Genomic DNA, 18,263 nt, shown 5'->3' on the forward strand with positions numbered 1-18,263 from the left:
TCATAGTTGAGGTATACCTATGATGAAAATTACAGGCCTCTCTCATCTTTTTAAGTGGGAGAACTTGCACAATTGGTGGCTGACTAAATACTTTTTTGCCCCACTGTACATTCATACTTAATATTTGCTAAAATGGGATTATCTTTTGAAAAGGATCAAAGGGTTATTTTTTAAGTTATATATCAAAACTCAGTCATCGGATAAGAAAAAATGTTTCTTTGGAAAGCTTTAAAGATGAAAGCATGCTCAGAAAAATAATTTATGTCTCAATACTAAGCCATTTAAAAAAAACAAAAAACTTTTCTCTGAAATGTTAAGTGATAACTTAAAATATGAAACAGCTGTTGACCTAGCTAGTTATATAAATGTAGCTCTGATTGAGTAATTTGCAGTTGATATATATTTTATCAGCTTTGAACTAGCCTCTAATTACATGGTATTTGATTTAAAATTAAATTTGTAAGAGACAAAATTAACATTTGCCCATCTACAGTTCACTGCTAAACATATTATTCTTTAAAAGAAGGATTATATCATTTATATGTATAAAGTCTTTCCAAATGAGCATTGTATCTTTCTTCTTAGTGCATTCCAGCATTCAATAAATTGACTTTGTATCTTCTACCGTGAAGTGTCTCTTTTTCCTTATTTCTTTGTGCTTTACAACATTTTATCTAAAAAAGCATTTAGTACTGATACACATTTGTTTTCATTAAGAAAACATTTGGCTTAATAAAGATTGCTTTGGATCTGTGAATGATTACCTCTCAGTTACTAATTTTAACATGAAGAAATTGCAGAATGTGTTCCATGTTTTTCAGCTGTTTGAATCGCTTCAAGGAGTGTAAATATATTATTAATTTCTAAAACTAATCTTGAATTATCAACCGTTTTCCAAGTAGGTATATAAATTAAAATTAATTTAATTTTAAATTAAATTAATAATAAATTAAGAGTGAGTTTGGTCTTGTGGTTAAGGCATCAGGCTAGAAACCAGGAGACCATGAGTCCTAGTCCTGCCTTAGGCATGAAAGCCAGCTGGGTGACTTTGGACTAGTCACTCTCTCTCAGCCCAACTTACCTCACAGGGTTGTTGTCATGGGGAAAATAGGAGGAAGGAGTATTAGGTATGTTCGCTGCCTTGAGTTATTTATAAAAATAAGAAAGGCAGGATAAAAAAAATCTTTAAAAAAGTATGTTAATATTATATTAGTTTATGAAGTTTGTTAACATACAGTAAGTGAAAAATAACTTGATAGTAAATCTCCCCATTGTAAAACACAGGATGATAAAAATCAACCCTCTCCTATGGAAAAGAGTAGGCTGCCAAGAATGGGCAGGAAAAAGTAAGAGATGTGAAGTGATTTAATTATTATGTAGATATAGAACTTGCTTTTGAAACAAAGTAGGACATCAGAATTGTTTTGTTGTGACTTCCTTTTTTGCCCCAGTAAAAATTACTTAGCAGAAGTTCTTGGATTCTTGTGATCTTACCCAATTAGTTGTAGTTCTGCTTATTGGGTAAAGCCTGACAATATATAAAATGCTAACTTATGATTTGGTATGATGACCCTTGGATTTGCATTATATCCTCCCAGCAGCATCTACTGGGTGGGGTGTGAAAAGAGGCAAGATGATAGTCCCAGCCTTGCAGTTGAAGCCTTGGTTGTTGTCACACACATGTACAAAAGGGTGGGATTTCAATCATGATGCCATGACTGGACTGTTTTCAGTAATTATAGTTAAGGTAAACCATAGTTCTTAATCAGATGTGTGCAAACTTTAGGGAAGTTTGTTGCACTTGGTCTATGAGCCCAGGTTGGTAGCTATACTCTGGAAATCAAGGCCAAGAAAAGGGTAGAGGTTAAAATCTCTTTTGAGTCAGTCTCTATTCTTCATAACTTCATGTACTTGTTGTTTTATTGGCTATTGTAATGGAGTGATTTCTAATTGCCTTACTTGGATATCTTTGCATTTTTTACTTTCCAATCTAGTCTACAGCCCTGATATTTTCTGGTGGGCTACCACACAAGTATGAATCAGGCCTGACCTTCCTTAGCTTTTCAAGATGAACTAAATCAATTGGTTGCTGCTGCTTAGCTCCCCCTAAATTTAATTTAAATTAATGTAATTGAAGTTAAATGAAGTTAAATTAATAAAATATGGTCAGTATGGTTACTTCGCAGGTAATAATTTTTAATTTAGTGACACCTTTGGGGGGATTCTGGGGGCCATACTCAAGAATTTATTTATTTATTTATTTATTTATTTATTTATTTATTTATTTATTTATCAAATTAGTACGGCCACCCATCTCACAAAAAGTGACTCTCAGTGGTGTACAACCTTTAGAAGGCCACCTGTGTCCTGGGATACCACACTTTTCATCCCTCATCTAAAAGGAAGCAAAACTTTCTGACCTTGAATCTACTTTGGGTCACCCTAGGGCTAAGTGAAGGATTTGGAAGCATAAGAACCATAGATTCAATTCAGCTCACTTGCCTTTGTAATTCTAAAATGCAGGTTAGTGTTATGTAAAAATTGAGCCATCTATAATACTCCAAATCAGTGTTTCTTAACCTTGGGAACTTTAAGATGTTTGGACTTCAACTCCAAGAATTCCCCAGCCAGCAATGTTTTAAAAACAGTTTTAAATGATATTAAAAGAACATATGCTCATAAATATGTCATTTAGGATATAATAGTTTATATTCTTAAATTATTATGTTGCATTAATATGAGCATATGTTCTTTTAATTTCATTTAAAACTGTTTTTTAAAAAAGCATACTACTATGGATATGGCAACTATATATTGTTGTATACAGGAATATTTTTCATTGGTATTATTCCAGTTAGCCAATGAACCTGTAACAGTCAGAGTCATTGGTGAGTCCTCTCCTTCATGTTTGATACATTTTGCTGAACCAGTGAAGGATATCATTAATAATATTATAAATTTAACTTCATAACTGGTAATATCAGAATAAGTATATTTTATTAAGAGTTTATTTTTCTTTTGTTTAGCTACAGATAATGGCTTTCTCCTAAAACAAAAAAAATTAGTAGTGTGTGTCACACTTCCAAGAATTTCCATCATTCCCTTCCCTATCTCATACTCCCAAGTAACATACAAGAAAACAGAACAAATAAAAGAATAACAAAGTGAAAAGAAGAATGACCTGGAGGCTAGCAAGAGCATATTAATGGATTTTTGTGCCTTGGTAGTTGTGCAGTTGTTCACATGGCTGTGAAGGGGGAATAATAGATCAACTGTTGATGGGACATGCAACAAAAGGTTTCTTTGCATTCACTGCCTTCATTTATTTCCTAGCGCCTAACTAGTCATGCATTATTTATCATTAGAACATTATGGTTTGAGGCAACCCTGCAATCTGCAGTAAGGATATTGTTAGCTAACTTTATACAAATGACTGAAATGTTGTCCCCAAAAGGAGAAAGCTCTTTGTTGTTGTTGTTGTTGAAATTAATATTAATGGACTGAAGGAGATCTGGGTGCTGAATAGAAGTTTGCTTATAGTAAGGAATAATCTGTCTAAAAAAGTGGTCGACCTAGCCTTGCTAGAGGTTTTCAAACAGAGGCTGACCTGTTGATTATGGTTTAGTAAATTCCTGAAGCAGGAAATTGAATTAGATGACCTATTGGATCATTTCCAACTCATATAAGCTAGAAAACATGCAACAAATTCTGTGCATGACTCAGGTATATAGAGCAATTCAGGCATAGATCCAAATCTATATGTGTTAAGTCTGTGTGTGGACCTGGAATGTGTGCATTTTGGAGAGAGCTGAAGAAAGGAAGACTGGCAGCAGGTGAAGATGGAGAAGTAGGTTGCATGTGGCAGGTAGGTGCTAGGCAGCAAGAGCAGAAAAGGAAGGTGTGCATTGGAAATGGAATGGGTGGGTTGGATAGGACCAGCAAGTAGCTATAGAAATGTGGTGACAGCCAGGAAAGAAAGTGACAATAGAAAGGTAGGGTGTGTGGGAAAGAAGCTTTGTGTTATTAGGGAGATAGGCTGGCCGAGTCCAGTGAATGCAACAGTGGGTATGCTGTGGCAGTGGAAAAGGAAAGAATGCAGTGGTAGAAAGATGGTTCAAGTGGCCATGTGATGACACTGGTGGCACGTGAAAGTTCAGGTAGGTCTGGATGGACCAGTTAAATCTCACTCTGCTGATATTCAGAAAGTTGCTGAAAACTTGACTGTTTTCCCAGGCCTTGAGTCAGAGTGGTAGTTGAACCACCATAGGATGTTTTTCTTGTTTGCCTTTTGGAAGCTTATGATCTGTTTCTTTTCTTTTTAATTGTTCTTAGTTTTTAATATATGCCACCCTGAGTTATCTGGAGTTGAGTGACCCCTAAACTGTACTAAAATGAATGAATATATGAATGAATGAATACAGTGGGGCAAAAAAGTATTTAGTCAGCCACCAATTGTGCAAGTTCTCCCACTTAAAAAGATGAGAGAGGCCTGTAATTTTCATCATAGGTATACCTCAACTATGAGAGACAAAATGGGGAAAAAAATCCAGAAAATCACATTGTCTGATTTTTAAAGAATTTATTTGCAAATCATGGTGGAAAATAAGTATTTGGTCAATATCAAAAGTTCATCTCAATACTTTGTTATATATCCTTTGTTGGCAATGACAGAGGTCAAACGTTTTCTGTAAGTCTTCACAAGGTTTTCACACACTGTTGCTGGTATTTTGGCCCATTCCTCCATGCAGATCTCCTCTAGAGCAGTGATGTTTTGGGGCTGTCACTGGGCAACACGGACTTTCAACTCCCTCCAAAGGTTTTCCATGGGGTTGAGATCTGGAGACTGGCTAGGCCACTCCAGGACCTTGAAATGCTTCTTACGAAGCCACTCCTTCGTTGCCCGGGCGGTGTGTTTGGGATCATTGTCATGCTGAAAGACCCAGCCACGTTTCATCTTCAGTGCCCTTGCTGATGGAAGGAGGTGTTCACTCAAAATCTCACGATACATGGCCCCATTCATTCTTTCCTTTACACGGATCAGTCGTCCTGGTCCCTTTGCAGAAAAACTGCCCCAAAGCATGATGTTTCCACCCCCATGCTTCACAGTAGGTATGGTGTTCTTTGGATGCAACTCAGCATTCTCTCTCCTCCAAACACGATGAGTTGAGTTTAGACCAAAACGTTCTACTTTGGTTTCATCTGATCATATGACATTCTCCCAATCCTCTTCTGGATCATCCAAATGCTCTCTAGCAAACTTCAGACGGGCCCGGACATGTACTGGCTTAAGCAGGGGGACATGTCTGGCACTGCAGGATTTGAGTCCCTGGCAGCATAGTGTGTTACTGATGGTAGCCTTTATTACTTTGGTCCCAGCTCTCTGCAGGTCATTCACTAGGTCCCCCCATGTGGTTCTGGGCTTTTTGCTCACCATTCTTGTGATCGTTTTGACCCCACGGGGTGAGATCTTGCATGGAGCCCCAGATCGAGGGAGATTATCAGTGGTCTTGTATGTCTTCCATTTTCTAATTATTGCTCCCACAGTTGATTTCTTCACAACAAGCTGCTTGCCTATTGCAGATTCACTCTTCCCAGCCTGGTGCAAGTCTACAATTTTGTTTCTGGTGTCCTTCGACAGCTCTTTGGTCTTGGCCATAGTGGAGTTTGGAATGTGACTGTTTGAGGTTGTGGACAGGTGTCTTTTATACTGATAACAAGGTCAAACAGGTGCCATTACTACAGGTAAGGAGTGGAGGACAGAGGAGCCTCTTAAAGAAGTAGTTACAGGTCTGTGAGAGCCAGACATCTTGCTTGTTTGTAGGTGACCAAATACTTATTTTCCACCATGATTTGCAAATAAATTCTTTAAAAATCAGACAATGTGATTTTCTGGATTTTTTTCCCCATTTTGTCTCTCATAGTTGAGGTATACCTATGATGAAAATTACAGGCCTCTCTCATCTTTTTAAGTGGGAGAACATGCACAATTGGTGGCTGACTAAATACTTTTTTGCCCCACTGTACATGGCAGTGGCTAAGGGAAGTTAAAATCATGGTCTGTCCAGAATGGTCCTGCTGAACGTCTGAGCCAAAATATGTTTGGTCCATGCATTTTTCACTTGATGTGTATCACTAATTCATTCTCTGATTCTATGAAGAATGGGGAAAGATTTATGCCTGTGTTCTTTCTTGGAATCAGACCACTTGTACCTGTGATTTGTTGTGGAAAGAAAGTCACACACATGGATGTGGGAAGAAAAGTGCTATATCATGTGAACCCATAACATGTTCTGGTCCAGTAACGCAGTTCCAGCTGCAGCTTTTTTCCTGATGACTTGCAAATATCGAAATCAATAATTGTAAGTCAGCAGTAACCCAATTTGTTCTTAGATGAAGGATGAGTTCAGAGATACTGTACAAAAATCCAGTCCTGAAATATGTGGAGATGGCCCAGAAGTAATACTGTGAGTTTCATCCAAATCATATTCTTGCCTATTTCTCCCCGCCACCCCCTAAAAAGTACAATTTTTAAAAAGCACCATTTGCAAAAATTTGTTTAATGAGCTCTTCAAACTGCTAACATAAAACAACTGGAACATTAACTCTGATGGTTAATTTCTAAATATTCTGGATGTGCACACTTCAAAATTTATTAGGAATAAATGATTCATCACTGCACAAGCACAGCATCTCTGGGCCATTCATTAAGGCACACATGTATTTTTTTCATACAAGCCTGAAAAAAAAAAAAAGATACATCACAGCACACACAGCTCTACCAAATACATTAAGATTAAGAATTTTTCCTTTGAAAAAAATGCTGAAATAACCCCCCCCTTCCATGCCATAATTACATTATGACAGCAAAAGGAGGAGCTAGTGGATCTCATAGTTTTCCATAAAAGTAGAAAGACATTAGAATTGAAACCTTGCATTTTAAAATGCTGTTGCTGCATTATACAAGTTTTTAAACTCAGTTATTGTAATTGAGTTATGTAAGGGTATTAAACTGCTGGAAACTTCATTTTACATTTATACATAGCACCAGAAGCTGGTATAATTTAAAGTAGTACTTTTATGATATCGTATTATTTGTAATTTGTAATTTAAGTTAGAAATTATGTAAATATGTAATTACAGATTTACACAGATGTAATTACAGATTTAGCAGGACCCATAATTGTCTTAAATCACACAAATAGCTTACATAATAGGACAGATTAGTAGTATGGACCTCATTCGATTTTTTTGTGGTTAAAAGCCAGGCTGTTAGATCAGGGTTTTTTTTTAGTAATTATGTTCCACTATAGTTCTTAAAGGAGAAAAATTGTGTGATATAAGTGATCAAGCTGAGTGTTTCTTACTATCAGTTCATGTAAATGTTGTGTTTTTATTTTTGTCTAGGGCATGTTTTACATTGTATTTTTATGTGAGCCACTGATAATTATTTTTGATTGTGGCGGCATACAAATATGTTTAATAAATAATTAAAATACATAAGTCTTTATAAATTAAATTACATTGTTTGGAATGTCAAGATTCATGTTCAGCCTGAAGGAGACCTTTTAGCATGGAAGGAGACCTTTTAGCAAGGAGACCTTTTAGCATTTTAATGCTAAAACAAGCATTAGTACAATGCGAGTACAAACAAACCAGTATTAAAATATTGTTTTAATCCTCAGGCTTTACTTTGTATGCTCTGTGTCTCATATCTATGATGCTATATTTTAATTCTGTCATCACTCCATGCTTGGCTTTAAAAGTTTCTTATTTTGGTAAAAATATGGAACTCTTGACTCTGAAAAATGAGATGGAAATTAACTAAACTCTGTATAAAAAACTCAAGCAAGTATAATCAGCAGCTGGAATGTAGTGCAAAAGTATTTCTATGATAAATTGTATAATCAAAATGCTTGAGAAGTAATCTTACATGTTATTGAAGCCTGGAAACCTGATTTTGGGGGTGTTTCTGGTAAGAGTGGTGCTTTTTTGTTACATTATTTTTAGATCTTTCAAGTTGCTTACATCATCATAAAAGCTGCTAATGCTCCAAGGCCTGGAAACTGGATTTTGGAACGTTCTATGAATGGTGTTGAATTCAGCCCCTGGCAATACTATGCAATTAGTGATACCGAGTGTCTAACCAGATACAATGTAACACCAAGGCTTGGTCCTCCTACTTATAAGAAAGACGACGAAGTGATATGCACTTCCTATTATTCTAAACTCGTTCCACTTGAACATGGAGAGGTATGTTTTCTTTTGGTTCATGTGCCTATCATCTGTGGACATGGAGAGAGTAAAATTGTAAAGGGTTGATAAAAATTGGTCTGCTAAAAAGTTAATCCTGCCTCCCCTCCCCTCCATCCATCTTTTATCCATCATTAGTAGCAACTGAGGGAGGTTTAATTTCTGAGGATCAGAATCTTTCCAATTTATGAATCACTTTCGTAGGGGGCCCATTTTTAGTCTTATCTCAGGTAGAATCACACAGATCTGGTAGTATCTGAACAAGCCAATTATTATTCTTCACTTTGATACTTAACTAGTGCAACATTGTAAGTGGGGCTATACTTGAAAAATGTCCAGAAGTTGAAATTAGTGCAAAATACTGCACCTAGGTTGCTAACCCAGGGAAGGTACAGGGATCACATATCTGTAGAAAAATCTACAGTGGGTACCAGTTGTTTACTGAGCATGATTTAAGGTGTTCGTTAGAAGCTTGGATTACCTCTTCTACTGAGAACCTGCTCAAACATTTAGATCCACAAGAAAAGCCCTTTTGAAGATGTTGACCAGGTGCCAGCATCTATTTCTAATAAATGGGAGAGGGCCTTATCCTGGTTGTGATTCTTTTGTATTTTTTCCCTAAGGATGTGAATTTGGCACCTTATTGTCCCAGTATTTATAACATTGCTTTTCAATTTTATTGATTATATTGTTTTATTTTACATTTGTATTGTTAATTTAAATGTTGAAATCTACCCTGTTTGCTTATATAAATAGGACAGTTGATAAATTTCATAAATAAATAAATAGTGCAATAGATAAAATCTGTATTATTCTTTAGCAGGATCTCAATTGTTTTGTGCAGGAAGTTTCTAATAAGATTATTTAATGACTTTGCTTTAGGGAGTTGGAAAAAAATTAACATGCTAGACTAAAAATCTGAATTACTCTGTGCAGCAGGAACTCTGAAATAATTGTTGGCATTATTTCAAGGAGAGCTTGATTAAAAGAGTTGGCATTGGCAGGTCAACAGTTGATTGTTATGCCTTTTAAGCAGCTCTATTCATAGTTGCTGTCTGGGATAGATCAGAGAAGCAACCCAGTGTTATAAGGAAATTATGCATTGAAAACTGACTAGCTTACAATGAATGCCTTTCCTTATATACCAGCAAATAGAACTCTGACCTCAATACAAAGTTACTAGGAAAGGAATCTAAAATTTTCCTTAAAAGAAAATGTATTTGGGACTAAAATGCTACTAACATTAATTTTGTAAATGTTAAATTACTACTTTAGGCACAGTTTGCATATAGTTACAAGCATGATCCAACTTAGACTGCTGGATATTTAATACCATTTTTGATGTCTTCTGAGCTGAAACATTTGTTTTGTTCCAACCCTAATAAACAAAATATATTTAGAATAAAACAAGCATGCTTGGAAATTTTAGTAGACTTTAACTGGGTTTAATGCTTTCCTGACTCTCAATGTTTTATTAAAGTCCACATCTGGAAAGCATCCAAGTAGGGGAAGGCAGATTTAAGGTCTCAAATTATTCAAACAAAAATCTTAAAATAAACATTTGAACCCCTCTACCAATCTTGATGCCACGTACATGTACAAATGATATAGGACTGAAAGTAGATATTAGTTAAATATTGTTGTTGATTCAGATTTCATTTGAAGGATTATAAATCCAGTACTTAAGTATTTAAGTAATAAAGTACTTAAGAAAAAATATAATATAAATATTGTCTGGAGCAAATGGAAGTCTACAGTTTCTGAGTTTGCTTATTTTATTTAATTAATTAATTAAATTTAATCCTGATTTATGAATTAATCACAAAAGTTAATGTGGCCAGTGATCTCTTGGACTTTAGTGAATAGGAGCTGTCCTGCTCTCTTCTCTACTTTAGAATACAATGAAGGAAATGATGCAGTTATATTTCTATCCTTTGACTTTGTTCGGTACCTTGAAGTTTATTCTTTCTAAGTCTTCTTAATTTTATGGAGTTTTCTTCCTTTGACTTTTTATTTCAATATAAAAGTTATTACATGTGACACTGGCACTGCAAGATCCCTACACTTCTATATTTTTGTGTGTGTGTGATTGTTCCAGTTAAAGGACTGATCTTTTTTGTAGAAAGAAAAATGTACTCTCATCTACTGAAGACTGGAGTCATAGAAACAGAGAATGGCATTGGGACTGGCATTCAGGTTATGAGGTCAAACCTCCTGCTTAATGGAGAGATCAAAATTAAAGCATTTCTGACAGCTGGCAATCCAGCCTGTGTTTGAACAAATCAATCAAGGGAACTCCCCCCCTCCCCCCCATTCTCTGGGTAATTGGCTTCACTGTCAAACTACTCTTATTATTTGGAAGCATTTTTTTCTGACATTCAGTTGGATTCTGCTTTTCTGTACTTTCAATCTATTATTCCATGTTCTACATTCTTAAATGATATAGAACAGGTTTTGTGTGATATCTTTTCAGGTATTTGAAGAGTGCTGTTTTACTTTCTTTCAATCTTCTTAAAGTTAAATATTCGTGGTTATTTCAGTCTCCCTTCATAGATTTTCATTTATAATCCTATGATAATTCATACTTCTGTTCATTGAACCTTTCCAAGTTTGTCAGAATCACCTTAAAGTATGGTATCAGACCTGACCTAAGCAGAATAAAGTAAAACTATTGCTTCTTTGATTTGGTAACTATACTTCTCTTGATGTAGTTTAAGCTTGCATTTCCTAACACTACTGTCTCTTAATTCAGTTTGCAATCAACTACTATTCCAAAATCTTTTTCAGAACTGTTATTAGTGAGCCAGAAATCTCCATTTTATGCCTGCAGCATTTCATTTCATTTCTGTTTGCTAGGCATTTGTCTCTGTTAAATTTTATTATACTGGTTTCAAACTTCTTCTGTACTGTAGAAGATCATTTTAAAGTTTATTTGTCTTAGCCAATTTGTGTCATCTGCAAATTTAATATGCATTCTTTCCACTTCATCCTAGTCATGAATGTAAATATTTAAGAGTATAGATCCAGGATTGAACTTTGTGATAAGATGCCTCATGCCATTTAGATGAGGAACCACTCTTTGAATATAATTTTGGAGCCAGCCACATATCCAGTTAGTTTTCATATTGCCTAGCCCATGTTTAACTAGCTTGCTAAGTATAATTTCATGGCGTACTTGTAAAATGCCTTACTAAATATAAGATATATTACATCTACGGGTTTTCACAGTCCACTAAGAAAGTTTGAAAGTTTGACCAGTCCCTTTTTCTACTGCACCTGTGTCTTTCATTTTCAGTTCTTCATTACATTTTTTTATAGCTATATGGGTTTCTATTGCCATTCTCCATTATTTTTTCGTTTTGGATTTTTTCCAGTTCTGCTTTTGGTATCTTCTTTTTAGGAACTCCTATCTTTCTTAAGCTCCTTTCCCTATTATATTCTTTTGCCATGGGATCCTGAAGACTGTTGCTGAGATTATTTTAATCTTCTTTTTTGAAGTCCAAGATACCTATTTAACCACATTTAGTTTCCTATAAAATCCAGAGATTCATCATGATCACATTTCATCACTGCTTATGATTTCCACTTCTTCTATTCTCTTCTGTTAGTTAGTAACAAGTCAAAGAGAGCTGATCTTCCTGTGGCTTCTGCAACCCTCTAAAGCAGAAATTTGTCAGAATCGCAAGTTAGAAGTACCTGGGAGGTCCATGCTTGGCAGAGTTTATCTCCTCATAGAAGAAAGGAGGCTTCTATGAGACATGATTCAACATCTTTAAGGAAAGTAAGGAGGGTGTGAGAAAGTGTGCAGTAAGCATATTAGAATTTGAATTTGCCAAATATTTTGTAAATCAGGCTGATTCTGTTATTTTGTTTTTGAGTTGCTTTTTTTAAAAAAATGATTTTGAAAAAGTGGTTTCATATAGGTAAATATATATATACAAGAAGGAATTTCATATGTAACAAAACTGTAAATAAGGACCCCCCCCCCAACTATTTGGCCTGAGTTTCACAGAACTTTTATTCTCCACCATTTTTTCTTTTAGACCTGTTTTGCCAGCATACAAAAGCCTTCTTTGTTTCTGTACTATCAACTCTTTGGCTAAAGTAGATTATTCTAACTAAATATTCCTACAGAAGCCTATGAACAAGGAAACTCCATAATTATTTTCACACAAATATGAACAATATGTTTATAATTAAATTAGTGTTATTGTTTAGATCCACACATCACTAATCAATGGGAGACCTAGTGCTGATGACCCTTCACCAACATTATTGGAGTTTACCTCTGCAAGATATATCCGTCTCCGATTGCAGCGGATAAGAACTCTTAATGCTGATCTCATGACCCTTAGTCACCGTGACCCTAAGGATGTTGATCCTATTGTTACAAGAAGGGTAAGCAGGTGAAGTTCATTTATCAATGTGCTTGAGACATGTCATCTCTGGCTTGATACAATTTATCCTAAAATAGGCTAAGTTAAGGTCCAGAGTACTTGTTAATTTTTCAGCATAGAAAGATTAAAATAATTTTGCCAAATGTCATAGATGCTTTTTAAAAAATATTCCTGGAAATTAGGGAAACTGAGATATACTAATATGTTAAAATAATATGTATGGAGATATAATGAGACATGAGCTAGCTTCCAAATTGGCCTACTATCTGTTTAGTAACTATGAGAAGGGAATTAAGGTATCTACCAAAGTATGGGTTTAGAGATCTTTTGGAGTCAGTTTGCTTATTAGTCTAGCTGATTACCTAGTTAATTAAATGTTAGTAAACCAGAGTTGCTCTTCAAATACAGGATTGCTTTGTTGAAGCCAACATGTGAGGTGAGGGGCAAGATACTATGTTAGAAGTGCACTGTCCTGACACTGATTTCCAGCTCATTAACCTTGTTCTGTAAAGCCAAGAGTACATTCTCAATTTATGCATTGAGTGTAATTTTATATAAAACATGGGGAGCATCTTGATTCTAGAAATGCCATGATATGTTCTGAACAGTCCTTTGATGTAGGTCAGCAACAACAGCAGTGGTGAAATTGTATTATCTGAAGACTCCAATGTTATTTTACACTTTAGCTTAACCTAGCAGATACAATAACTGATGCTAAAACTAACTATGCTTGTTTCATTTCTATGGGAATGAAGACATACCAGAGCTTATAAATGTTTTATAATTTTTAAAACTTTTTTTAAAAAAATCCTTTTAAAAATATTCTTATACATTTAAAGAAATTTAATTTTGAACTAAACTCGTGTAATTCTTAGCCCAACACAGTATAATGTGCTATATTGTGTTATGTTTTAATGTATATCCTTGAACACTTCTGTTATTTGTAGAGATTTTTAGATCTAGCATAAGAATATGGCGCCTAAGCCCTGATTGGTCAATGTGATAGTGTCACTTTGCTGTGTTTGTAGGCATATATATATGTGAAGGCCTGCTCATACAAAGCTCCATATATAAATCCTAACTGAAGTCAATTGCAATTTAGAAACTGGGTTTTTTAAAAAATTATAGTTAAGCATTTATGGATCTTTACTTTAAATTGAATATTGACCTATTGTGTTTCTAATATTAAATGCAGTAACTTTATGAATCAAACTTTGCTTTATTTAGTATTACTATTCAATAAAAGACATCTCTATTGGAGGTATGTGCATTTGTTATGGCCACGCTCGAAGTTGTCCTTTGGATAAAGACACAAAGGTATTATTTTTTATTTCTTCCTACACACAGATATACATTTCTGCCTTTTTTGAAAAGCAAAATTATTCAGAAGAATAAAATGGTTGCCTGCTATTTATTAAAAAGATAGTATTTCTGACATTTTTCTTTGCCTTCAGCCATATCAACTTTACACAAACTGTAGGGCCTTTTAAATCAGTGCACAAATACATGAAAATCTAAGAAAGCTTACAGGAATAGGAGCAGACATCCAGTGGATTGCTTTAAGATTAAGTAGGAATTAAGAAAATATGCCACATAAGAATGTGTGGACCCAGTTCAAATAAATTACTTTTCCTTTTCTGGACATCTTCCTTACAAAATAAAACTACTTTGTATACACAGACAGTTACACATTCATATATGGATAACGTCTGTATACACACAAGCAGCTGTGCAGACATGACAAGTGTTAAGAATGCCTAAGCATTGCACAAGCATACTGTCCTGTGTAATCTTGCATAAAACCTGGGTCATCAAAACCTCTTAGAATTTGTTAAAATCTCATCTTCTGCAATTATTTTCATAGCTGACTGCTTAAAGCAACTTAGAAATTATTTGTAAACGAAATAAACATGCACTTTATCTTTCTATATTATGCTTTGATATATTATTAGCCTTTTTGCCATCTAGCAAATTTACTTCTCCTGTAATCTGTAACTTTTTTAATACAAAATGCTGAAATTACCTATCTTTAATCATACATCACATATTAATATGCTTTATCTAATATGTCAAATAAGAGATGAATCATGAGATAAATACATTAAGAGTAACTGGTTACTGAGAGTTGGATTTTAAGAGCATGAAATTTAGCAGGCTTTGAGTTCTTGCTGGAAAATAAAATAAAGGGTATTCTGTAAATAAATTCATAAAAATATTTCATGACAAGAAAAAAATAGGAGAATGAGGACTGTGCCCAGAAGTGGACAATTCAGATCCAAACTGATTACGCAGAAGTGGTGTTTAATAAAATATGTAAAGTCACACAGAGAAGCCAGCTGTGAGGTCAAACAGAGACTTACCATTTTATTGCAGATACTATGCATTATTGGAATTTTTCAGTCTGTCACATGGAAAACCAATGGTAAAGAACAGATACCATCTGGAAGATAATTTCTTGTTTGCAGCCCTAATGAACCAGGGAAGCAACGGACAGAAGCAGCAGTGAAAAATCTTTGGCATGCCCATGTATTTTTGGGGGGCAATAATATGGAAGTGGTTTGCCACCACCTTTTGGACTTTTCTTTCAGCTTCCAAGCCCTGGGTTTCCATGTGGTCTCCCAGTCAAATACTAACCAGGTCTACCTTTGCTCTACTTTCTTCAGAATAGCGTAGGTTGAGGAGAGGCAGATATAACTTTCCCCAATTCTTTATAAAGTCATTTAGTTCCTCATAATCCACATTTGCATCTTGTAGAAGTCTGTCTGGGCTATCAACCAGCAACTGTGCCTGCTGTCTCTGGATTTTAAAAGAGCTTTTTCTCTTCCCTTTCCCTGTTTTCTTGCTCCACTGTTCACACTATTGAACTATTTATCAGCTCTTTGGGCTATTGTTGCATTTTTTTCATTGGATTCCTACAGCTCTTACAGATGGAGTTTTACACCCAAGGTCCTGTACATACTTGTAGTCTACACAAGAATCTATCCAGCCCTAAATATTTAAAAGATACTTCAGGTATTTCTTAAATCTGAGATAAGTAGTTTGGTTTTAAGGTGTTTGGTCATTGAACTGTGTTATAATTTGTTTTCATTTAGAAACTACAATGCCAGTGTGAACACAATACTTGTGGTGAAAGTTGTAATGAGTGTTGTCCTGGTTACCATCAGGGACCATGGAGACCTGGAACTATTTCTGCTGGCAACAAATGTGAAAGTATGTAGTACTAAAATGACAGCTCCTTTAAAGTTTACCACTTTGCTGATTAGATAAGTAATCCATTGGTCACTAAAGCCGATGAGTTTGACAAAGGGAATTCTCTTTAATGATGCACTGATATTTCTAATATTAGCATAGCTGAGTTGTAAAATTTAAACCAAGCTTGTAAAGTCTATAAACTTATCATTATTTCTTTGGGAGCATAAATTACCAGTATGTCCAATATCTTTAGGTTTTGCGGCAGCAGCATATTCCAGAATGCATTTATTAAAGTAAATATCTCACATTAGATACAAATGTATTCTAGAAAATTAGACGTGTATTCATAAATAACATTATTATTGGCATAAAATCGAGAATACTAAAATCCAAATGAACACTAGCAGCATAATTTTCTTTTTTGCTATTAGGTTTATTTTGACTAGTGAAGTGTGGGAGACAAAAAAAATCAGAATATTATTAGTGATTATATACAGTATTCTAATAGAAGATTAAAGTCTTCTATTAAAGTCAGTGTTTATTATAGAGTGTTATTAAAAGGGATTGTTTTGTATGTAACAGATGTAGAATATGTGTTCAGCACTTTGTTTAGCTGGTTGATTCACTTGTTTATATATATATATATATTAAAAGAGAATTGATTTTTTTTTTAGAATGCAATTGTCACAACAAAACAGAAGATTGTTATTATGACCAGAGGGTAGCAGATGAAAAAAAAAGTATAAACATTTTTGGTCAATTCAAAGGAGGTGGAGTGTGTCTAAATTGTACACAACACACCACTGGAATAAACTGTGATATGTGTAGTGATGGCTACTACAGACCACAAAAAGTAAGAGGATTCTAAAACATTGTATATCATTGCTTCTGAACAATGCTAAAATGCTTCTGAACAATGCTGATGTTGAGTTCTTTTGACCCTTACTACTTATTTGTTTAATATGTAATTAAAACTTTGTGAATTCATACTGAAAGGAAAACAGAAAAGATTCTGTCTCTGAGAAAAGATTAGGAGGTCTGTCCAGCCATGTAAAATCTTTTGTGAGAATAATATCCTTACGTATTATACCTGTTACCTATATTATATAAACTTAACATTTGTCAAGAGGTCATTTACAAGTGCATATTAGATCAAAAGAAGGGAATTTCTGGCTTAGAGGACTCTTTAATACACCACCTCAATTTAAAAAACATTCATTTCCTCTGTAGCTATGGCTGTTCTATAGCCTCACCTATGCCAGTTTTTATATATGCTGTCTTCTTCCCACAGAATCATACTCAAGCCATATGGCCAGGTTTGTATAATTGCCCATGTTTTTAGAAATCAATCTCACTGTGTTCATTGTTGTAAAATACAGACTGTTTCCTAGTGCTATAATGACCAGTTTGAACATCGCTTCATTTGTGCTTGCATTTACCTAGTCTTTGCCTTCCCCTCACCCCTTGGAGATAATCACACTTGCTTGTTGAGATCTATGTCTTATCCATCTATATTCCTAAAAAGGAAGAACTGTTCATTTTCAGTAGCATCAAACAACTAATGAGAATTAAAATATTATATATTTCAGATGTCTCCTTATGACAATAACCCTTGCCATCCCTGCGAATGTGATTTATTTGGGTCATTTGGTGTTGACTGTGTTAAGGATAATAATCATGCTGATCCACAAAAAGGTAAGTGATAATGGTCCAGCCAATATTTACAAAATCAGTACTGGGTATATAAGAAACAACTGAAAATAAAACTACATTCAAATATATTTGGATCTTATCAGTACCTATATGAAGAATGAGCAACTTGGCTGGAGATTGGACAACGTGAGCAGTTGTCCTTATCTTCGTGTTTTAGGTCGTAATAGGTATCTAAACAACATGCATTAGGGTCTTTAGCCAAGAGTCATAATAATTACTCTAGCAGTAGAGAATACCCAGCTGAGGGAGTGGAGAGTCAGTACACAACCAACTAGATAATCAGATGACACAGATTATTGCATGGTGTGTGAGATGCAACTTTTCTGTGAGTTCCTAAGTGCCCCCTGTGTGTATCTTTTCCTTGAAATGGACTTTCAAGAATCAAAGTACTATGGAAATAATCAGGCAATTTGGGGGGCTGAAAAGTAAAAATATGGGGCTGCATTTGGTGGAGCAGTGATGCAAATTGGGCTGAGCCAAGTTACACACATTAATGGGATGGATTTTTCTTTTTGCCTCCTGAATTTGGATGAGAGTTTGTTTAGGAGGGACAGTATGGTTTTTCTATGTTTCACTCCTCACCATAAGCACCTCTGAGGCTTCCAGTTGATAATCCCTAATCTGGATTAATTTTTGGCACAGAAAAAAACATGTATAGACCCCACTCAGTCAAAGCTGAAAAGTTATGTAACATATTAAAAAAGAACATTG

The 18,263-nt window shown here is 34.9% G+C and overlaps 1 protein-coding gene across 1 annotated transcript in view; it reads left to right on the forward strand.

Moving 5' to 3' along the window:
• LAMA1 (laminin subunit alpha 1) overlaps positions 1 to 18,263 on the forward strand; it is a 110,425-nt gene that overhangs the window by 17,681 nt on the left and 74,481 nt on the right. Inside the window, exons 4-9 of the mRNA XM_025164264.2 lie at positions 8,008 to 8,250; positions 12,469 to 12,648; positions 13,875 to 13,964; positions 15,740 to 15,857; positions 16,514 to 16,692; positions 17,429 to 17,534. Coding sequence (XP_025020032.2) covers positions 8,008 to 8,250; positions 12,469 to 12,648; positions 13,875 to 13,964; positions 15,740 to 15,857; positions 16,514 to 16,692; positions 17,429 to 17,534 — 916 coding nt within the window. The remainder of the gene's footprint in view (positions 1 to 8,007; positions 8,251 to 12,468; positions 12,649 to 13,874; positions 13,965 to 15,739; positions 15,858 to 16,513; positions 16,693 to 17,428; positions 17,535 to 18,263) is intronic.

This window comes from Python bivittatus, unplaced genomic scaffold, assembly GCF_059951505.1.
Source record: "Python bivittatus isolate LINGU-HERP-01145 unplaced genomic scaffold, Pbiv_v1 ctg000840_np1212, whole genome shotgun sequence".
Classification (NCBI taxonomy): Eukaryota; Metazoa; Chordata; class Lepidosauria; order Squamata; family Pythonidae; genus Python; species Python bivittatus.